The sequence below is a fragment of the Nanorana parkeri genome, unplaced genomic scaffold (genome assembly GCF_000935625.1).
Source record: "Nanorana parkeri isolate BGI_ZX_2015 unplaced genomic scaffold, ASM93562v1 scaffold1174, whole genome shotgun sequence".
In the NCBI taxonomy this organism is placed as follows: domain Eukaryota; kingdom Metazoa; phylum Chordata; class Amphibia; order Anura; family Dicroglossidae; genus Nanorana; species Nanorana parkeri.
In genome coordinates this window covers 296,633-320,905 of record NW_017307442.1, presented here as the reverse complement: position 1 = coordinate 320,905, position 24,273 = coordinate 296,633, and the positions used below count along the sequence as shown (strand labels likewise).

The window sequence follows — 24,273 nt, the reverse complement described above, 5'->3', positions numbered from 1 at the left end:
AATGTTTTAGTATTAGAAAAGATCACTTTTTCAGATGTGACTTGGGGGTTCTGTATCACAGGTCAGCAACTCCTTCACATTCCAGCATCCTTTGTAAATTTTGAAGGTTTAAAAATGTTAGCCTTTCTTTTTTTTAGTTGACTATTTGAGGATTATGAAAACGTACTGATGTTTACTTTAGAAAGTTTAAAAGTTCAGAGAGACACTTATCCAAAAATACCAGATAAAGTTTACCAAATATAATATGTTAAAGATTTCAGTTAATTGGACCCAAGATGAATAGCCTGTCAGTTGCTGGCATTCCAGAGGGGGTTAGGGAAAAACTGCTGCCAGCTCCAAGAACTGAATAGATAGTATTTTATCTGAAAGACAATTGCAAAAAAGATTATTCTGGACTTTTATGGTACCATAACACATATTAATAGTTGGATCACGTTATTAAAATATTTATTTTCACACAAACCTTTGCATCTTAGTATGCAAAATAGTATAGTAATGCATCATAATATCCCTGAGAGATTATTCCATTTTTACACTGGCCCAGCAATTATCATTATGTTCTCATCACAGAATCTCTTGTTATTCTGCTTCCTCAGGTACATATTAATAAAACATATTTAGGCTTAAAGTGATTGGATAAACAAATAGAAGCAAAAAGCGCAATCACTCCTCAAAGGGGTATAATAATGGGCATGCTACAGGATGCTGCCCCTCTACAGCCAGGGGGACTGTGGAGTCTGGAAAAAAGCACAAAAAGAGGGCGCTTTTCCTGGTGCAGATAAGTTTTATTCAAATAGAGATATCAATGGTAAAAGGTACTCACAAACGTGAATAGTATAATAGCCATGGAATGGTAGGTGAAAATCAGGCAAGTGGACATCAGCAAAGTGGTTCCTATGTGCCAGCATGAAGATCTGTGTTGACGCGTTTCCGGGGCATGAGATCTCAGGGAAAGTCATTGAAATTATGTGTATAGTGACATGTCATATTAACATGTGACAGAGTTTCAAGTAAAGGGAGATCAAGTAACCTGCCCTTAGTTAAAATGGCCACTGACAGAAGACTGGGGAAGAAAATTAAAATAAAGTATGCAAAGACTAACAAGCCAGCAATTATCTAGTATCTGTTTGTAGATTGTCATTACTGGGGCTGCAACTAATGATTATTTTCATAATCGATTAGTTGGCCGCTTATTTATTCGATTAATCAATGAATCGGGTTAAAAATTAAATAAATACCTTCTTTAATTTAAAATAAAGTACACAAATGCAGTGTTAGAAATATAAAGTTTACTTCATAATAAAACTGTATGCACAATTTTTTGCAATCGCACTGAACTGGAACGCACGGCATTACGGTACCGCACATTCCATGTGGGCGATCACAATATGGGTCGGGTGCCATTGTAATGAATGGCACTGCAACGAACCTCCTGCAGCAGATTTGACAGGCCGAGACTAAAAAAAAACTTTTTTCCTACCTTTCATTATTTTTTTTAAATAATTGTATTGTAAGCACATGGCACTTGAATAGCTGCAGCCAGGGAATGACAGCTGCCAGTGGCAAGATTCCACAGACGGCAGCTGAATGTAAATACAGCAGGTAGGGGGCTGGTGCAATAGTCAGTCTGTTATTGGCCATTTAAATGGCAATAGCCAATAGCAGGCTGGCTATTGCACTCGCCCACTGCTTGCTGTGCCCTCCTCCCAGCATGTTTAACGTATAGAAATTGAATTGAACCATTAGGGATAAGCACCACACCCCCAATTTGAAAAGTATACAAGAAAGATAAAGAAAAGCGGGGCTTTAAAAGGATCCAGGCCATACGAAATGTCCATCAAACATACATGGTTTTGTATAAAAATATACTTTATTACATAGAGAAAACTTAAAAACTTGGCTACATTTAAAATGTCATTAACATGATACAATGCTACATTAAAAAACAAGCTACCCCCTTTTGGTGCATCTAGGAGCCAATTTGAAGTTCTAAACGCATGTAAACACATTTTGATGCTAGGAGATAAATGTCTGATTTAAACACTTTTATCAAATAAATCAGAAGCAGCCTGTGACTGTGATAAAGAAAAGACCAGCAGAGCTTTACAAAGGACCCAACATTAAGATACAATTATTTTTAGGAACTGTATGTAGGGGTGGGGATGTGGAGTAATGACGAGAATTACAATCTGAGTTTTCATTTAAATATTGTTAGGATTGTTTTAGATTTAGATTGTGTATAGCGATTGCTGGTTGTAATGACACAGTTACATTTGTCACAGTAGACTCCTAATTAGCAGATATCTGTGATCATGCTGAAACAAATGTTCTTCCTAGAAGAAAGCTTCAAATGTCATTTATTTTAACTCCACATACAGAAAAATATAATCATTGGAAACATTACAATATTCATTGTATCTGTATGAAAACACAGTTGCTTTTGCACCTGGCATCCTCACTGTTCTTATTAGCAGTGGGTCACATAAGGACAAAATTATCTTTATTGTTTGGTGCTCTTTCTCTAGGAATGTTAACAGAGCCAAACAAACATCGTATATTACATGTGTCATATATTATTAATGCCTGTTATCCCCAAATGACACTCTCATATCATCCGGGGAGATACAATACAACAATCATGAACAGACAGCTATGCTGATACACAAGGACCCCAAGGTGAGCAGGGTGATTGCAGAATAAATATAGACTTTCCAATTACTACAAACTGATGATGTCAGTGTGAATGTAGCCTATCAATTCACTAGAAACCAAAGACATGGCCAAAAATGCAGCCTAATAATTCATGTGGGAGTAGTGATATCAATAAAATGATAGACACCAGTGACAAAAAAATCGCTCAATTCCCCCAGCTTACCCGAACAGTGGCTGCAGCTAATTAGCTGCAGTCACTGGTGAGCCAACAATTTTTGGCCCGGCTCCTTCGATTGAATCGTCTTTTGCTGAACAGAGGGATGCTGGCAGGGCCACACACTGCTCGAATTTCAGTCACAATCTGAGCAGTGTTTGACCCACTTTAAGGTGGCAGGATCAACAACTAACAAATCTATGTTACTGAAGGGACTCTCGGAAAAACAAAAACTTCTGTTTTAAATCTAGTGAAAGATTTTTGCCCATAGTGACAATATCTGCTTTTATATCCACAGCAGACTGGTGGAGCTCCGAACCCAAGTGCAAACATCTCCCTGCCAGATGCCTGTGATAAATAAACAGCTAGAGGGTACATCAGCCTGCCACCATTCACCACATCTGACATTTACATTTTAAGTGGATAGCTCCTTTAAGTCCCCAATAAACAGCGTTTTCATTTACTGGGGTATTGTGTGGCTTCTACCTCTGCAGTGTTGTGAGGTACATGGGAGTGGGCGAGTTGCATTCTCTTGAATATATTTTCTGACCCTTTTAGCTTCCCCTGGATGCTCTATTTCTGTCCTGCTGCTCCCAGGAAAGGAGATCAAAGTTGTATTTTTAGGGTGTAACATGTACAAGGCACAGCTGTTCAGGCAGTGAATGTGAGATGCATTTATCAGCTTGTAAAGTGACTTCTGTTTGGGAAGTTTGATCTTCCTCCAATGCCAGAGGGTGAGGATGTAACGCAGGGAGGGGATTCGTCTCATTCATAAAGTGATTAATATTATGCTACCTTATATCAGGGACCATTAATTTTTTACAATTTTGCAGGTGCGCGCAATTTTAAAGCATGACATGTTTGGTGTCTATTTACCCGACGTGACCCCGCTTTTTATATTTTACCAAAAATATGGGTGATAAATGGGTGTGGTTACTGGGGGGTGTGGCCACTAAAGGGTGTGGCCACGGAGGGGTGTGGTCACTGAGGGGCGCTGTAAAGCTTTCTCGCACAGGGCGCCTAAAGGCCTAAGGCCGGCCCTGGCTGCATTGTTGTTGGGCATTGATGAATATTATTCTCGGGCATCTTAATTTTTAGGATGTGTTATGTAATCACAGATTGACTGACAGGTCTGCTTGTCAAGATGTTCTGCAACATCTGCCCCCTTTTCTGTGTTTCTACAAGTGCTTGAGATATACACATGGCAGTCAAACACTTGTGTCTTTTTTTTCCTTACAATTGATAAAGAGCTAATATACAAGCCTGTTCCCTGACCTCACAGATGATGTGTCAGCCCATGTCGGTGCAGAGCACGGAGGCTCCTATTGCATCATGGGAGCCCAGTTGTGTTCCCTGTTCAGCTGTGACATGCTAAAGAGGTGTGACCACAATAAAATCCAAATATGTGCACATTTCTGGCAGTTAGAGACATAGAAGAAGATACAAGAAAAAGTTTATTTGTGTTTTAATTTGGTAAAGCAGTCTTGTTATGTGTTTCACATACACACGTGACATAGTACTTAGCAGTTTTTTGTAGGGGGTTTGCTTGATTGCTTGATATTTTTTTTAAACTTTTTTGCTGTCTTATTTTTCTCTGGGCTGTACTGCTGTTTTTGTGACAAGTGATACCCTGTCATTGTCCACAATTGCCTCAGTGCGGCTATTTCTGTCCATGTTTACAGCCCAGGTCATGTTTTTCTTGCTGCTCTCGTTGCCTCTCCTAAGTCAGGCTGTTGTCAAACCAAAGGACAGCTAATTCGGTAAGGTTGCCTTGAATGTTTCTTGACACCGAGGGAAAACTGGCCATGTGGATCCTGCCAGGCAGCCACTGGGACATCCTGACACATCATAGACCTCTATCGCATCGCTTGCTGGAGGTCTCTTGAAACCCATGATAGTTTCTGTCTGTCTATGTCTTCCAGTCTGCTGTGATCTGAAAGATAGAGACACCTTATTGACATCCTTGGAAGTAATCCAAATTTGTCATTCATGACACCATGTTGGTGGACCAACTAACTTAGAGGATCTGCCAAAGATCTTTTTCTACCAAAGAGGGCAGATCAACAGTCAGTTGGATGCACATTATGCCGTTGTCACAAAAGTCTCTTTAGAACTACTCCTCTGGTAGGAACATTGGGGGGAATTCATCAAAACTGGAGCAGACAAAATCTGGAGCAGTTACCCATGGCAACCAATCAGCTTCTCTCTTCAGTTCAGTTAGGATCAGAAAATGAGAGAGAGCAGCACATCTGCTGCAGATTTTGTCTGCTCCAGTTTTGGTAAATTCCCCTAATTTAGTCTGAAGGTGCCCATACACCTTACAACCATCGCAATCGTACAGTGTATGGGGAACTTTAATCTCAGCTTTGTGTCAGCCCATGATGAGACATTGTTCTAACCCTTCTCCTTCCAATCAATAAAAGTAGTGTGAGGCTGACCAGTAAGTTAAAGAGGATCACTACTTTCACACTACAGGGTAAATGGCTACATTAGCCCCTCCAAAAAAATAAATCAGCGCTGCCAATCAGAAGGTGTGTCTGGCTATGAACCCCCTTCCTTTCCATTAGCTGTTTAATGTGAATGTAGAACAGATTTATATCCATCAGAAGAGGCAGATGGGAAAAACATATATTATTAAGGGAACATCATAATTTGTATCAGACTGATTCAAATATTTTAAACTAACACGGCTTTAAAGAACAACTTCATTGAAAAATATTTTTATATAGCCCCATAACATGATGATATTTTCATTTTACAAAAAAACTACAACCCATTGTTAACATGGTGCCTCTAACTACACCAGCATTTGTCCACTCCATGTCATGGGAGTGTTGAATTCCTATCATTCAAAGGGGGCTGCCCTGCTCTGTTACTGCACGAGTCAGCAAAATGTAGAGCAATAGGCTGTGAAGAAGCACAGTTTGTGAGGGTGTCTGCTACTTTATCCGCTATTTTAGTAACTATTCTAAGTACTCTCTAGTAATGAAGTATAAAAAGTGGCTTATTCGGTTTAGAGTGATGATGGTGTGCAATAGGCCGTATTATAAGCCCTTTGTCCTTTCTATATTCATAGGCTGGCAAAGAGGAACACAGCTTTTGTTCATAATGAGGGTTGGAAAGAAGACAAAACAGACACATAAAAGAAAACAAAGTGCAGTAATATTGGGAGTGACATGTGGTTATTCTAGAGATAATTAAGAGATATGCTGCTTGCTCTAATCTGTTTTCATACTTGATGGATGTGCTAATCTGCTTCATTGTTCCGCATCAGGTATTGTAACAAATTGCAGATGTCATGAAAAGCTTTTTAGCGCCAGAGATGTATTCATTTTCAGTTCCTGGTCTGACATTTCCCCTGTGTTATGTATGTCTGCATTAAGCTCTGTCTCTGACTGTCAAGCTTCCTCGCCACGGTCGCTGGGGTGAGAGAATCAATCAGTTCTTTTTACCTAAACATGGTGATAGGTTTTTCTTTCTACATAGGCTCTGCAAGAGAAGAAAAGGCAGCGCCACCTAAAACTAATATGAGTGACACATGAACCAGAGAGGAGCTGAATCCCATGTTGCCTTGGGGAGACTTATCACTGTGGGCAGAAATGCAAACTACTGCAGGGAAATCTCACCATTGTGGGAGTGCAGAGACACCAACTACTGCAGGGAAATCTCACCATTGTGGGAGGGGCAGAGACACCAACTACTGCAGGGAAATCTCACCATTGTGGGAGGGGCAGAGACACCAACTACTGCAGGGAAATCTCACCATTGTGGGAGGGGCAGAGACACCAACTACTGCAGGGAAATCTCACCATTGTGGGAGGGGCAGAGACACCAACTACTGCAGGGAAATCTCACCATTGTGGGAGGGGCAGAGACACCAACTACTGCAGGGAAATCTCACCATTGTGGGAGGGGCAGAGACACCAACTACTGCAGGGAAATCTCACCATTGTGGGAGGGGCAGAGACACCAACTACTGCAGGGAAATCTCACCATTGTGGGAGGGGCAGAGACACCAACTACTGCAGGGAAATCTCACCATTGTGGGAGGGGCAGAGACACCAACTACTGCAGGGAAATCTCACCATTGTGGGAGGGGCAGAGACACCAACTACTGCAGGGAAATCTCACCATTGTGGGAGGGGCAGAGACACCAACTACTGCAGGGAAATCTCACCATTGTGGGAGGGGCAGAGACACCAACTACTGCAGGGAAATCTCACCATTGTGGGAGGGGCAGAGACACCAACTACTGCAGGGAAATCTCACCATTGTGGGAGGGGCAGAGACACCAACTACTGCAGGGAAATCTCACCATTGTGGGAGGGGCAGAGACACAAACTACTGCAGGGAAATCTCATCATATTGCGAGGCTAGAGACACAAACTACTGCAGGGAAATCTCACCATTGTGGGAGTGCAGAGACACCAACTACTGCAGGGAAATCTCACCATTGTGGGAGGGGCAGAGACACAAACTACTGCAGGGAAATCTCATCATATTGCGAGGCTAAAGACACAAACTACTGCAGGGAAATCTCACGATTGTGGGAGGGGCAGAGACACCAACTACTGCAGGGAAATCTCACCATTGTGGGAAGGTAGAGACACAAACTACTGCAGGGAAATCTCATCATTGTGGGAGGGGCAGAGACAGAAACTACCACAGGGAAATCTCACCATTGTAGGAGGGGCATAGACACAACCTATTGCAGGGAAATCTCACCATTGTGGGAGGGGCAGAGACACAAACTACTGCAGGGAAATCTCACCATTGTGGGAGGGGAAGAGACGCAAACTACTGCAGGGAAATCTCACCATTGTGGGAGGGGCAGAGACACCAACTACTGCCATGAAATCTCACCATTGTGGGAGGGGCAGAGACACAAACTACTGCAGGGTAATCTCACCATTGTGGGAGGGGCAGATACACAAACTACTGCAGGGAAATCTTACCATTGTGGAGGGGCAGAGACACCAACTACTGCAGGGAAATCTCACCATTGTGGGAGGGGCAGAGACACAAACTGCTGCAGGGAAATTTCACCATTATGGGAGGGGCAGAGACACAAACTACTGCAAGGAAATTGTTGCCCTTCTTTGAAATTACAGGCACCAGAGCCACCATTCTCATTCTTCATTTACTAAGTGGTTCAATAACCATGACATAACCAATGAAGTGTGGAAACACTTGATAGCACATGCTTGTTTCTGGATAAAGATAACATTTCCCTTTTAACTGTTCAGTATCCACTGAACACTAGAATATTGGTTTTGGGTGGTGTACATTTTAAACACTGCTACCTTGTTATATCGGAGTCTAGTGCGCAAAATGAGCTCCATAATGTGTAAGAAAAGAAATGCTTGCTGTAGAGAAGGATTGTGTGTTTACAAGAGGCTTCTACTGCAATAAACAGTGTCCATCACTTAATAAATGATTGGCAGATCTTCTATATGGACAGATTAAAAATGCACCTACTAAAAATCTGTTTTATTCTTCATCGCTGGAATTTATGAAAGGCAGATTGCAGTTCAAAATGGATGTTTGTTGCTTTTTACACATTGAAAAGTATTTGACTTATTAGCGCACTCTGACAATTTTATGAACATATTGTAGACAGGGAGGCCATTCTCGGATGGGTTTGTGGGATTGTGTTACCATTATTAGAGTTATAGATAGACTGAGATGGCAAAGGACACTGGAATAGGTGATTGTTACCCCTCCATGTTTTTGCTTTCATCTCTGGTGCTGCCACCAGCTCTGTATTGCCAGTGATATAAATATGGTCATAACGTCTGAGACATCTAGAGAATCTTTTACTTGCTTCATAAGTGAGGACCTGGCACCAACCCATTAGCACAGTATAAACACAGTGTTTTACATACACATTGCCACTGATTGTATGGAATGCTCGAAAATGGCCTCTGGTTTTCAGATTTGTCCAACAATGCGATTAAATACTCTTTTCTCCATAATACATTCCAGCTGTACATTTTGATTTCTTTTTGTGAAAACACAAAAAAATAATAATGTTTTCTCTGCTTTTATCCACTCACAGGTGAACCAGCTGATGTTTTGAAGGTTTTAGATTTTCCTAATTTACCTGATGGAGTCCAAAAATCAACAGGATTCTGCGCATTCAGAAAATCGACAAAGGGACCCGATGTGGCATACAGAGTGTCGAAGAGTGCGCAGCTTAGTGCCCCCACCAAGCAGCTCTTCCCAGGTAAGATTATAATAAAGTAGATTTGCAGAAAGCTGTAAAATATAACATATCTGGAGTCAGGTGATGTCACTCCTATACAATATTAATTATATCTGAAGAGAGCTGATGTCACTCCTGTAAAATATAATTTCTATCTGGCAAGCGGTGATGTCACTTATATATTCTATAACTAATATCTTGAAAGGGGTGATGTCACTCTTGTAAAATCTAACATATCTGGAGAGCAATGATGCTACTCCTCTAAAATATCACTTCTATCTAGAGAGCAGTGATGTCACTCCTGCATATTTATAATTTGTTCATGGTGCTGAATCGTATATGGTAATTATTTGGGTTACTTTTGGCATCCATCTTTGAAACACTGCATGCTGCTGAAGGGTCCATTCATACCATCCGCTGCACAAATCGCACAGCAGGTGGTGTAACGGTGCGCCCAGCATAGTGCTGATGCACCGATCCTGGCACATTGCACTGTTTCCTTTTTTTTTTTTTCACAAGCGACATTTCATTACGTTTTATGGGCACAGCAGGGTGCGAGGCGGTTTTACTAGGTCGCATCTCACTACGCTGAAAAAAAGTACTGCATGCAGTACTTTTTAAGTGCACGCCGCTGCAACGAGGTTGCCTTGTCCTGCATTGGTACTGCCCGGAAAAAATGGAGAGAGCAGCCATTGCTTTCAGTCATTACTACGTCATTAAATATATATTTTCTTTAATACAAGTACCTCAATATGACCTGGTATCAGTCTCTTGTAGTCCCTGTACAGCAGAGCTAGGACTGGGACAGGGAGATGCAGCTTAAGGAGATTTTCACTTCATGCACTAACAAGGAGCATGCTAATAGGAAGAAGGACCAGAGAGATGAGTTCATCAATTTTTTTGCATTTCTTTTCCTGTCCAGTCACAGAGTGAGGGCTGGTAGGGAACCTGCAAGTGTTACTTAACTGTGGTAGAGAAAAAAAATGGATCTCCTGCAATGCCATAGAGGGCTGTGCTGTGGGATAGACAGAATACAAATCATTTGGCAGGTAAAACGGTTCCCTAAGTATTTCCTCTGTGTCTTTAGCTGTTTGCCTGGAGTTTAGCTTTAATATCCATACAGTGCAGAATTTCATAAGTTGATTTCTTAATTAAAACCTTTCACAACACATTTGTATTAGCGGTATTCTTGGCTCTGCCTGATAAGCAGATTGAGCAACAAGGCGTCGTAACCTTTAGATGAACTTTATTGGAACAAAAACATTTTTCCTCCGGTAATAGGGTGAATGTTTTGCTGCCCAAGTGCCCATTCACCCAGCTAAGTGTTCCCATTTCAGCGGAGGTCATTTAAATGGTACAATAAGTTTTACTTGTCAGTGTGATATTGATGACAGGAGACACTTCACTCCCGGCCACTGAATATTCCTGAAGCTGATGAGAGCTGCTGCATCTTCATCCGTTGGCCTAAATGGCGTCCAGAGAGTTATTCTGAATTATTAGTAGGGGTATAAGAGCTGATTATCTCCCGCAAGCAGGATTTTGATAATTTAATGGACAGAACTCCATTACTTACTTTTCCGCTAGGCCGTCTTACTGCTTGTAAAATACACTGCAGCGTCCCTTTTTAAAATATAGGGATTTAATTGAAAATATTGGCATGTTGTTCCTGGCAGGCGGCTTGGAATATGTCTGCAGCATTTGTATGCCCTAAGCAGCTGCATAAAAACCCAAAATAAAAATCAAAAAAAGCCATAAGCACTGGGTGTGTTTTCTAATGCCAGTGCATGCTGAAGCTTGTAGTTCTTAAACAACTGAAGGTTTTAGAAGAGCAAAATAAACTGAGCAGATGTCTCTGGTTCTCAAGTATACTCAGCACCATGTTAACAAAGGGCGATTAAAGGGCATTTAAAATAGACACTCAAAAGGTGCAACCGATGGAGCTTGAGCCTAAGGTCATTTTATATCCACACCAAAAAACGCATAAACAGTAATTCCAATGCTTTTAAATGAGGCTAACTCACTCCATTGCATTCAGTTCCAGTGCTTTAAAAAAAAAAGTACAGCAGCATGCTTTTTGTTGCATCGGAAAGTACAAAATAGGCACAAAAATGCACCGGAAAGCTCTTAAACCCAAGCAAAACCAATTTTAAAAACACAGGAACACAACAAAAACACGCAAAAAATGCACATAAACGCATATGTAGAAACGCATCCAGAACCAGTCTGTAGATGGTGTGAACAAGCACTGACAGCTGATGTGGCAAGTACCCTGGACCCCTGATGGCCTTCAATTACAAATGGCCCCTTGTTTTCTGGAGGACATTTTTTTTCTATCTAGATAATTCCAAGATATCTTTAACCAAATTATAAAATGCTTTAAGTTGAAATTCTAACCAAAGCTTTCCTCCTAAAATAAAAAATATTGTAGACCTTTTTCTTCAGAAATATTTCCCCGTGGTACCAGCTCAATTGCTTAATAAAGGTCAGCCCAATATATTTACTCTGGGTTGCTTGTAGCTTAAGGTGATCATTGACTTTTGAGTGAGAAGGGTCAGATATACTTGGCACAATTCAGCCATTATCAATCGCTGCCATGGTTTAGCAGGCTAGGGGTTCATCGGTTCATTTTCATGGATGGATGGGTGCTGAAAGACACAACTGGCATCACAGCATTTTTTGTGTCTCATTAGGGAGATCTTCCTCCACTTCCTATCCTGTACACTCACAAAGGAGATATCTTTCCAATGTTAGAGAAATCTTCTCTTAGGCTGGCCATACACTATTCTATTTTTTTCAGCACGCGGGAGGGAACAGATTCCTCCTTCAATGCTTTCAAGCACTGATCTAGGAATCCCCCGTTACCTTTGTATTCTGACAGCAGCCCCGGCCAGTGTCAGAATACCCGAGCAGAGCCGGCAGCTCATTGGCTGCCGGCTCTGTTCATTCTAAGTTTTTCTGACTTTTCTAACATAAAGCACAGAACATTCTTTGCATTTACACTCCTAATCTGACTCTTGCCAGTGCCAACATCATTAGAACATGTATAACCATGACATCATTAGGGGTAAAGCTTACCAGAGGGTGCCCCCAGAACAGTGCAGTGACTAATAAAAGGATCTGACATGCCCAGGGCAAATGAAGACCCTCATGGGTAAATAGAAAATAAAAGAAGTCTGACTGGGACATATATGCCAGTAAGGGTCTCCATTATCCAACATTACTGGCTGCATACTGTTTGTCAGTGACTCATTATATAGTGAGGCTGGAGGATTAGCATGCCAGCCACAAAACCAGCACCTTTTAAAAGTGGTGGCCATATCTTGCCCAGCTGTAATGTAGTAATAAACATAGCGCTATGGAGAATGCTTAGGTATTTTCTTTTTTTTAATGGTGGAAAATTAAGCACATGTCAGAAGTATCATGTTTAGGGCCTCCCAGCTATTAAGCATGCATAACGCTATCAGATAATATGACACCGTTGCTGTTTACTTTACTGTAAGCCTTTTCTATTTGATACAATTATGCCTACTCAGAAGCTGGGGGATAGGAACAGGTATTTGTGCAGTAATTCTCAAACATTAGGACAACTCTTAGTCTACCTTTCCTGCCTTCCACCAGTACAAGTAATTTATATCTTCAAAACTAACCTTCAAATGTAACGCAGGGCACTGCCCATGGTGCCGACACTAGCTTTACTTATTAAAGTTGCCTTTGTATGGCACTAGTTGTGCCTTACATACCAAAGCTTGAAGTTCTCACAGTGATCTGTGATCTGTGCAATGAGCTCAGTGTCATCTTGCTGAGGACCTGCAGTGCTGGCCTAGAATTTGCCATCTATGATGTCACATTACAATATCCAGTGGCTCTTTCTTCAGTTGAAATTGCCCAAGTGCCTGATATTTGTAATTCTCCAGCTACAGTGGAACTGCAAGTCTCAGTATGTTCTACAGGCCGGGAACAAAACCTTTTGCTAATAACGCTGATGTGCCGTTGGCAGCCGAGATGTTACCAGCACCTCACCAAGCCAGGGACATTTTTCCATGGACTCTGCCAGCTACATCTCTTGTGGTTTCCTGATCTGTGTAATTAATTCTCCTCTTCTCTGGATGCAAAACACATGGCGAGAGTCCTACTGGCAATTGCCAAAACTGCATAGTGACTGGTGACCCTGCAGTGCCAGTGCCCTGAATGTGTATAACCTTATAAAGGAGATGATGAATGAGGAGAGCCTGGCAAGTTCATCTCACAGATGGTATGCATTAAAATCTCATCAATTCCGTGAACTATGAAGCTGGATATGCAGCGTGCATCAAACTTCCTAACTTTGCACCGGACCCTACCCAGATACCTGGAGAAGAGAACTATTATGAGAAACTTGCTAATTACATTGGGCAGGATGTACTTTTAGCATTACTTCTAGAAGGTTTTCTGTCATTGGCTTCCATTCATATAGCAACAACACATTCTGCAGAAAAAGTTACATGGAAAAACTGTGCATACAAATGGCATTCTGCATTTTGGGACAGCAATCAGCGATCTTTCACCATATCACCATACCAGATCTGCCGGTGCCTAAAATGGTATTTGAAGGTTCACAAAGTAAGAATATTTGCAAATCAGGTGGGACACAGGGAGAACTTCAAGCCCAGTAATTTAATTAAATACTGACACTTGTCACTTTAAAGGAGACCGGCTTCTCCAATCCCTCCTGCATTACATAAACAGGAACGTTCATGGGACCAGAGCATTCCTGTTTCTGGCCAAAGCCTGGCAGTGTCATGAAATGCTTGCTTGCTGGTCATGCTTGCTTGTACAATGTCTCATTTATCCAGATTTATAGCAATTAAAATACATTTCATGTCTAAAACCAGCTTACATCTTCCCCTTATTCATCTTAAATTGGCTGATAACTTTAAAAAGGCCCAGTTACATAAATAGCAAATGGTTTTCTATGGGAGAATGGGAATTCTTATTCGTCTGTGACTGTGAGTTGGTCAAAGTGGCATTTTCTGTTTAATGGAGGTTTAATCTGAATAGAATCCTAATGTTACTTACGGATTGTTTTGACATCATTCACATTATATCAAGCATCAATTGAAAGCAATGACTTCACCCATTACATAAGGAATTCCATCTTCTAATATGGATTCTACTGCAAAACCTTGTAACCTGCTGGAAAGGAATTTCAAACATAAACACCAAGAAGTCAAAGGCTGGAGAATGATGGGGAATTCCTGCCATTCCTGAGGGGTTACATGCTTGACATAAGGCTCTTCAATGAAGATCTTATCTGAGGTCTCTCTTAACAAACTCATTGTGAATTAAGAGTCATTGAGACATTCACTAAACTCACTCAAAAATGAAGAGTCTGACCTCCGTCTGGTCCCAAGGTACCATTATCAGTGCAGGCTAGCCTGTTAAAACAGCAGAGCAGAGGGTGCAAACTCTATACATTACAAGGCTCTAACCCCAAAGAAAAAAAGGCATGAAGTGCATTGATAACCCTAAAGAATGTTCAGATTTGGCTGGTGTGGATGCTAAAAGTTGTCTTTTTGCAGTTCCTGGTAGATATTGTTGAGCCTTCTTTCCCTTGGGGACTCTATTGGTGAGATCTCTGTGTTGAGTTTCTGAGTCTGCACAGCTACAGTGGCCATTTTCAGAGGTTCCCACTATCTCTGCTAGATTATTTATTAGCCTCCAGCTATATTTTACCTCCTAAAAGATGAAGGCAAAATAAAAATGGAATCTCAGACAATGTAGGCAGGCCTGTGTTGTGTAGTGTTCAAAAACATAGTAAATGTACTCTGTATTATGCAGAGAGGGGAATGTCTTAAAGGGCAACTTTGTTTTCCTCACTGCCTTTTATCATAGGATGTATCCCAGATCCCATGTTGTCTCTGCCTTTACTAAAGCTGAACCTCTGACAAGCAGCTACATATATACAGCTGAAATGCATATTTGGGAGCTATTTTACCTAAAGAGATTTGTACTTCATCCTGTCTAGGTCTAGTCCTGAGAGTTATGCAGCCCTGCCAGACAGCACCACCTGGTCATCTCATTATTTTTCTGCTGTAGCTAATCAATAAAGGTTGGCCACCTCCCTGCCTCCAACCTGTGATTGGACAATGAAGTTCAGCTTGTGTCTTTTTTTAACCTAACTATGTAACTTTGTAACCCTCTCCTCACTTTCTGTCAACATGTTCCTTGTTAAGGCCCCATTCACACTAAGCGACACTTACCTCAAGCGGATTTCCGCGTGGCGGGATAGCGAGACGGTTTGGGCGATGTTCCAGCTACCTTCAGTGTCGGGCTGCATTAAAAAAAAGGAAATTCTGGTGACATCCGCAGGAAAAAGGGTCCTGCAGGCGCAACTTGCAACGGGCGACATGGAGCTGTGCATTAAGACAGCTCCATTGAAAATCATTGGCCAGCTACTTCTCACGATATTGCGTGGCAAAAATGCGCATTTCGCGGCATAAATCGTGGGATTTTCCGCTCAGTGTGAATGGGGCCTAACACAGGAGCTCACAGCAGAGCCAGACTGACCTCATAACCGTCCCTCCCTATGCCTCTGAATGCTGCTGTGCAGGAGATTTCACAGGTTTGATAACAATTCAGAATAAGGTACTTACTAGTTGCATTTAAAATACATTTAGTCATTTTTGATTAATACAATGCATTAAATGGCTTTTTTTTATATTTGCTGGCAATTCAGCTTTGCACATTTTAAAATTGCTTTAGGCCTCATAATGCTTTGCTTCAGTAACCATATGTGCACACGTAGTACAAGTTAGAGGCATATGGTACAATGTACACTTGTATAATGTACAAAATGATAGAAGTGCGGTCATGCAGCTTTACATACCAAAGCTGCATTAACACAGAAAGTCGGACACAATGCCAGATGACGGTGAGCATTTTTCATGAGCATAGTGTTGACATTTTACTGAAATTACACTCCTTATATTCTTGAAATTTATTGCTCTCTTTGTGTTTCCTCAACAGATACCCCATTCCCGCAAGATTTCTCTATTTTGACAACTGTGAAAGCCAAAAAGGGAAGCCAGTCATTCCTTATGTCCATTTACAATGAACACGGCATCCAGCAGGTTGGCATGGAGCTGGGCAGATCACCCGTCTTTCTATTCGAGGATCACTTGGGAAATCCACTCCCCGAGGATTACCCCCTCTTCAGTAACATTAATCTCTCCGATGGAAAGTAAGTCCCTTGCATTGCAACTAGCTGCTGCCTATAAGCACAGCAAGCCATCCCTGATATGAGGACACACATACACATAAGATGATCTTATGACTGGGCTTGGGTATGACCTGTCTGTGGGCATTCTGTAATGTGTGCAGACTCCATCTGTACAGTAAATTTCTCTGATATTATCCCCTTACCCCATCAAAACACTTGCACTAGTCTATTCTCTGTGAAAAAAATGGAAAGCTTAATGTGACCAGGCTATGAACATTCTAATATTTTCATATTCTTAACAAGCAGTAAATACATTTAAAACATGTCCAAACTGACTTATGTAGCTGCAGCCACTGTGGGACAATTCATCTCCCTGGTAGGTCATCTTCCCCCCAGCCAGCAGTGGGTTGGCAACCGGCCAGCCTTCTGAACGGTGATGTAACAAAGAGCACGTGCTCTCGAAGGTAGGAGAGCTGTAGGTAGGAGAGTGCTGAGACCCAACCTGAACAACTTCATGGCTTGTATTTTGAACTTTGAGGATGAATTGCTCCACAGTAACTGTAACTACAGTGGTCAGTGAGGGCTTTTTTTTTTAAAGCCTTTTAACCACCTGGCTGAGATGTGGCTTAAACTGCTGATGGACTACAGAGGACGGTGACATTTGCAGACATCTAACCATCTGAAGATGTCTTCTGGCACCACCTTTGGCATAAATATGAAGTGGTTTGCCCTACTGCTCATGGTTATGCCAGCGAATGCAAATGTCTTTTTTTTTTTTTAAAGCAGTGTGGAAGGCTTAGAGCCTCTGTCAGGTGTTCATTGTTGTCTGTGTTTCTCTCTTGTTGTACTTTACTCAGGACATGAAATGATAGGAAACCTCTAGAGCAGGGACTCAGACAAAGCAAAAACACATTTTTAGTGCAGTGGGAATGGGTTAGAAATTCTCACAATGTTTTTAATTCTTTATGTAACAGTTTATACAACATGAACATTGAAGTACTGCATACACAGTATACGGCACTGTGTGTTTATTGCTTTCTATGCCTCCCTGTCTTGGAAACATCCTCTCACCTTTTATGGGTATCACAGGGACAGGAAATGAGTGAAAATCTCATTGACGGGGTCACAGACTAAAATGAAATCTAAAAGATATTTTATCTATTTGAGTAAAAATGTAGCTGGATAGGCATTTATATGATTTTTGTACCAGACTTGTATGCTTGAGTGTAGTCTATAGAGCCTTTGGAACTAATTAATGGCTGTTAGTGTGGCATGCTGCTCTATGGATGAGAAATTGGATCTTTTTGTGGCATTTATTGCTTGAGGACAGCAATTATTTGTACCTGGCAGTCACATTGAGATGGGAAAGCAGACTTATTAGCTCTCACACTGTGTAAAATATTTTACCACTGAGGACAGTTTGACATATCACCCCCAGATAGAATTTCAGCCAAGCAAAGGTAGAGGTCAGTGTGCTGATGATATCAGTGCTAACCCTGAGGTTATGTTCTATTGATCTTTTCCATCACAAAACTATGAAAAAGGGAGGTATAAGACATGCAAGAGACACGCACTGCCCGCCTAGGGCATTGGTTATTTATCAAGGTGTGTAGTATCTTCTGGTTAAAATGGAACCAGCTAAGATCAGTATTTTATGTTAAATGTTTGCTTAGTAATGTGTAGGTGTAACACTTGCAGGCATTTAGAACCTCTCACAGAGTTCACAGTGCTCCTCCTGACAACACCATCTGTGGTTTTTTTCTCTCCAGAAGAATAGTGCCAGGTTTATTCAGCCATCATGCAGGGTCTGCTTCTACTGGCTCAGAGATGACACAGTCATGTAAATTCTGGTGTCTGTGCAATGCTTGGCTGTCTTTACAAATGTCTGCCACAGATGGGCCTCTGCTACACCCTCTCGCATTGTGACTTGGTACAAAGTTACAATATTTAGTCTGATCTCTAGGGAGAGGAGACTGAGGAAAAGCTCCCTCCTGTCTGCAGCAGACTGATGACATCATCTCAGCCTAGACAAAGTGACTTGCATGAAGCTTTTTAATGATGAGGGTGGAACTTAAAAAAAAAATATTTTGTATATTTTGAATATATGTTGGCAGACTTATAACATTACTAAAAAGGTCCACTTTAAAGATAGCACAGTTCTGGGAACATCTAGCCCTGAGCGTTTTATTGTGTTGGCCAGGAATTTTTCTTTAAAGTCTAATTTTGCATACACCTCCAAGATGAGTGAAGACTTTAGTCAGAGTGTTAGTGATTGCTCAGTGCTGATAGGCCGTGGGGAAAAGGATATTTAAGTTTAAAAAATAACTATGGGGTATTTTTCTCTTAAGGGTAACGGGAGGACATATACTAGCATCCTCCCGTGACCCAAAGCACAGTATATGGCAAGCTAGAGCTCGCCATATACTGAGATCGCTGCAGCCGGGACAGATGCGACAACGCTGTTGAGATCCACCCAGCTGGCTGATTCACAGCGGGCTCTGCATATCTAGAGGCAGAGCCAGCTGTATCTGCCCCCTCCCCAGTCCGTTCCTCCAGTCAGCGCTGGAGGATCGGAGAGGGGAGGGGGGAATCCCTGCGGGGAGTGGTGACTGACAGTCACCACTCTCTGCAAGGAGATGATTGAGAAGTTAGCGAGCGAAAGTATGTGTTCGCTCACTTCCCGATCTATTGAGCCGACATGCGACAGCTTCATTGTCACACTTCGGCTACTTAATTTCTCCGTTTAAGTAGAGCGAGTGAACTTTCAGACTTCATTGCAGTCGTGGTGTTGCCTGGATTAAATTAGCAGTTGCTATTAGGCTTGCCATACATGGGACAATTAGTATACAACCCCAACAAAGATTTGCCTGACAATTAGTGGCTTATTGCTTGGACAATAATCATAAACTATTGATAAACTGGCAAATATTGAAAAAACTGATGGAAAATTATTCTCGGTGAATGCTCATTAACTAGATTTTAACCAATTTTCATTTTGATCATTGTTACAGTTTTTATAATCACCTGTGTCTCGTGTAGCTGAATTTTTATATAAAAATATTGCCCAATCTATGACCCATTTTACTTGTTCCCCGGGGGTGTTCTTTAAAGTGGAAATTTCAAATGTTATCTTTAAGTTGAATATTGACAACATAAGAAAAGATTTTCTGCAAAAAAACCCCACAAGGGACCCTGCAGGTAATATATGCAGAAAGACAATCACTAGTACTATAGTACTTTAGAAGAGATGTGCACAGCAGGAGAGTTATCTAGCCAAAACTGACGAGGTATCTGGGTAGGTTGTGGGTAAATCATCATGGCCAGAACTAGAGAAGTATCTGGGTACTTTGGGGGCAAATCATCAGAAGAGAAGAGGAGGCTACAAAGGGTACTTTGAGGGAAAATCATTGGTCCAGAAGTGGAGAGTATCTGGGTACTTCAGGGGTGAATTTTTGGTCCAGAAGTGGAAGGGTCTCTGGGTACTTCACGGGTAAATCATCGGGCTAGAAATAGAAGGGTGTCTAGGTAAGTCATTGTACAAGAACTGGGGGGTTGTATAGGTGTAATTCAGGGCTTAGTCATTGACCAGAAATGGAGGGGTATCTGGGTAAGGGTGCGGTAAAATATCAGGTAAGAACTGGGAGGGTATTTGGGTCCTTTTGGGATAAATCCTTGTTGCCAGTACTGGAGGGGTATCTGCCCTTCAGAGTTATTACTGAATTTAAGAGGGAAGTTTGTTCGTGGATTGATTGATGAAACAAAATATGACCATATACAATAAAATATTAAAACCTTAGTAACTGAAAAAATAATCTTGATTTGCTACAGGCCCAATGACACCATACATGTAACAGCCTGCAGTCACTTTTATGAATCTTATTTGAGGGAACACAAGTCGTTTGTGCAACATGAACTAAGACTAGTATTCTATATGATGCAGGATGTATTGTGTATGAACAGTTCAACAATTGTAAAGGTTACCTCTTGTGGGTCCGTGGTGTTCAGGTTGAGTGAGATTACTATGCTCCACCAATAAATAAAATGTCAATTTTTGGTGGACTGACCCTTTAATCCATCACTGTCAGACAACTTTTGTAAGCTTGTGAGCTGTAATTTTTTTTTGTGTGTGTTTTCCTCTGTGGTGGCACTTATATGTGCCAATGTCTCTGACACTGCTCCATTCCCCACAGGTGGCATCGGATTGGGATCAGCGTCCACAAGAAGCAAGTCACCCTCTTTGTGGACTGTAAGAAGCGGGCGCAGAAACACCTGGAGCGCAGCGAGCACTCTATCGTGGACACCAATGGCATAGTGGTGTTCGGCACCAGGATCCTAGACGAAGACTTCTTTGAGGTAAGAAGCAGCCAGTCCGTCTGATGGATTTTCCAGTTTGTTTTTGTTCCTTTAGAACAAGCTGATTTTGGCTCTGTGAATGACTTGGACATGTCCTGTTGGAGTGAAAATGAGATTTCCTCCTGCATGCAGCCAAAATGTGCCTTGTTTTCCAGGTAACGTGGAGCAGAGCCTCCTGTGGATAAATGGGAATACATTCACATTTAAATGTACAAGATAAACATGCAGAAATAACAGACAGGCTTTTCTTTACTCCACTGTAGAAACTGGTGATTTCACTAAACGGGAAGAGATGAGAGAAAAAAGGTTTCTTTTATTATGAGGAAGTAATCGGACAGTCGACTTATCATCTATGTCGCATATTTTGAATTTGCTTAAGCATGTGACAACTGGTCACACAGACCTGCAAGTGATGGTCTATTGGCTTAGAAAGTGTCACAGTTTTTATCTGTGCATTTTAGCACAGTACGGTTTCAAAAATTCTGCCCGCTGCATCTTTGATACCCATTCCAACAAGCCCATGTTAATAGGCTGAAGTGGACCAATTGTAAAATGAGCTGTGACATAAAACACAAACGTATGAATATAGTATGTATACAGGAGTCGTGTGCAAGGTGTGATCGTTTACCCCAGGTATCTGTCTTTGCTATCTCAGGTGCGGCTTCAGCATCAAACCATCCCTAGAGACATGGGCGTGGCTAAAGCTGGCCACACACTGGAGGGAGCATGGAGCGGTGACTACTTTACAACACACACAGGGATCATGGGGAACAAAAGTAGCCACCCTCCAGAAGGAAGGACAGTGTCAGCACCAATTCATGGATGATATGAGGTTCTACAACTGTGTGATAAACAAATAAGATACATTTTTGCTAATAGTTCAGGTACTGGAATGCATTTCAAAGTTTAACTCCTGAGTTTAGTGTCACTTTAAAAAAAGTTTTCGCTTTTACATACACATCAAAGCTCTTTGGGCTTTCTGTGTCTCTTTTTAATGGCACTAGAGATGAACAGCAACGCTCATCTGTGTGCTGATATTTTTGTCCGGTTTACATTTACTCTTTATGTTTTGTACCACAAAAAAGAGAGCACTTTAACTTTAGTGTTTGGTATTAAACAGATGGCTGTCAGTGGGCATTTTGGATTACACAGAACATAGTGAATATGTTTAATGTAGGACGTTTTTTTTTAAATTTTAATTAAAGCTTCATTATAGGTGTACTTTGGAGGTTGAAGTCAGCTAATTACTTTTTTTTCTCTGCCTTAATTGCCAAATGCTCCTGTCAACTTGGGAGTTTTGGGTGTTCTCACCCACTTCCGTGTTCCAGCAACTCCTATTGGACTCCCCATGATATAAAATAAACACAAATCCAGGAGGGATGTTGGGAGCCCCTCATAATGGGCCCAGCATATGTGCAGACTCAGGAATCAATGGAGAGAGAGAGAGAGAGAGAGAGAGAGAGAGAGAGAGAGAGGAGTCAGAAGATATTTTAAGTAGATGTACAGTATATGAACCTTAACTGCTTTTCCATAAAATGCCTGTCACTTGGAGGGCACAGTAGCTAACCAGCTCAACTTCCATCACCTGCCTGACTTCTCTGTATAGAAGGCTCAATATAAAGTTTTAACTAGAGAGAGACTGTATGAAAGAAAACAGTATCTGCTGTGCTCTCTCCTTAGAAAACCTCCCTATACCCCCTTCATGAGCTGTGCTGCAATCAGCATAAATTCATAGGAGGTGGGCACAGAATGTGAGGATATTCACTGAATGAATCAGGCTGCTGTCCCATTTTTGTTGCATTTTTAGCAACTTCACTTTGGTGAAAAAAAAATTCCAGCACAAGGGGCGAAGGGGGTTCTTCACAGTAAGATCAGTTAGGGTCTGGAACTCACTGCCACAGGCGGTGATTTCAGCAAATAATGTGGAATTGTTCAAGAAACTTTTGGACGATTTCTTAAGGGACCGTAATATACAGGGGTACAGGTACTCCTAGAATGAGATCCTAATAGGTTGGACTTGATGGACTAATGTCTTTATTCAACCTCAAATACTATGTAACTTTGCTGTTGGTTTTGGTGTGAAAATGGTGTGATTACTGTACATACAAGCTGATGTATTGTCAAGAACAGTGGGCAGCCAGACCCTGCTCAGGAGCTTAGACGATAGAAGGATATAGAAGGAATTGCCCGCTTGGAGTTTTGGTCACTCAACAATTTCCCAACATTTCAGCATAAGAAAACCAGCGCCTCTAAGGCCCAGAAGTGTCTGTTCTCACCACACTGTTGCCCCCTGGATGTCCACATCATTGCATTGCGTGTATTTCACAAGTTGTTTACATGCATCTGGTCTTAGACACCAATTTCCAATGCTGCCTGTGGCTGAAATAGTCATGTTTGGTTTTGCAGCAGCCAGCAACGCATGTAAGACGTCTCTTCAGCCTTGCGATGATCTTTGACAGCCCGGGCTGTGTGCCAAAACCCAGAGGAAAACCCCGAGACCGCCACAGACATCCCCAGGTGGAATTCTGACTCAGCTGATGATTAGGAAGACTTGCATTCCCCATCCTTAATCCGGACGTGTCCCCGGGGTTCTGCTAACAACAATTCCTGACTGCAGTGCTGCACCGGACACTGCCATTATTGTACACCTCAATTTCCTCATACACACACAATGTTTTATGCAGGCTGTGATGACAAAGGAGTATTAAAAAGTGTCTTACCTTTGCGGCCATCAGAAGTATTAAAGGGAAACTGTTACCCGTTACTGATCTTTCTGTCCTGAAAGTTTACAGATGTATCAGCAAAAATATAAAGTGAATATTAACATTGCCCAGGAAAGTATTTCTTTACATTTTACTACGGACCGGCCGTAGTAAAAAAACGGCCGGCCGGGAGCTCTCTAGATCTGAGCGGGCGTCTTTAGACGTCCGCTCAGACACGTCCCCTCGTGCACGCCGAGAGCGGGAAATGCCCGATATTTAAAAACAGGCAGCGATGCCTGTTAACATACAAGCGATCCGCCAGCTGTAGAGCCGGCGGATCGCTTGTATGGGGTGCTGATCGGTGCCCCCCCCCGCCGTTGTTCCGCTGATCCCAGGCTCCGCTGTGCCCGGTGCGAGCCCGGGATCAGCATGGCGCCTGTGTCACAGTGGATCAGAGGGAGATTGTACACGAGCTCCCTCTGGTCCCCTCTCCTCTGCAAGAATGCGTAAGTGTTGTATATTACATCACTTCCGCATTCTTGTGTCACTCTCCAGCTTCAGAAGCTGGAAAGAAGCTGATGGAGCAGATCTCTGCTTCATCAGCTTCAGGGGGGTCCTAGGTGACATTAGGGGTCTTGGAGACCCCTGATGTCTCCATAAAGAGGACCTGTCACATATTTTGCTATCACATAGGGGGGTTTTATTAAAAAAAAATTAAAGTCCCCGCGCCAAAAAAAATGTAAGTTACACATAAAAAAAAATAAATTTTTTTTTAAAGTCCCCACCCATACAAACACGCATGCAAACATGCGTCGGGGGCGCATACGTGCAAAAAAGACGATTGCGCCCATTACGCCGCACATGTTACATATCGCCGCGAACGTCGCAGTGAGAGCAATAAGTCTAGGGCCATTAATCACTGATAACACTAAACTGATGAGCGGTAAAA

The 24,273-nt window shown here is 41.9% G+C and overlaps 1 protein-coding gene across 1 annotated transcript in view; it reads left to right on the top strand.

The window, feature by feature from the left end:
• The window catches only part of LOC108796813 (collagen alpha-1(V) chain-like), a 210,575-nt gene that overhangs the window by 36,277 nt on the left and 150,025 nt on the right, over window positions 1-24,273 (top strand). The window contains exons 2-4 of the mRNA XM_018568345.1: window positions 8,925-9,092; window positions 16,077-16,290; window positions 20,460-20,622. Of these exons, the coding sequence (XP_018423847.1) occupies window positions 8,925-9,092; window positions 16,077-16,290; window positions 20,460-20,622 (545 nt within the window). The remainder of the gene's footprint in view (window positions 1-8,924; window positions 9,093-16,076; window positions 16,291-20,459; window positions 20,623-24,273) is intronic.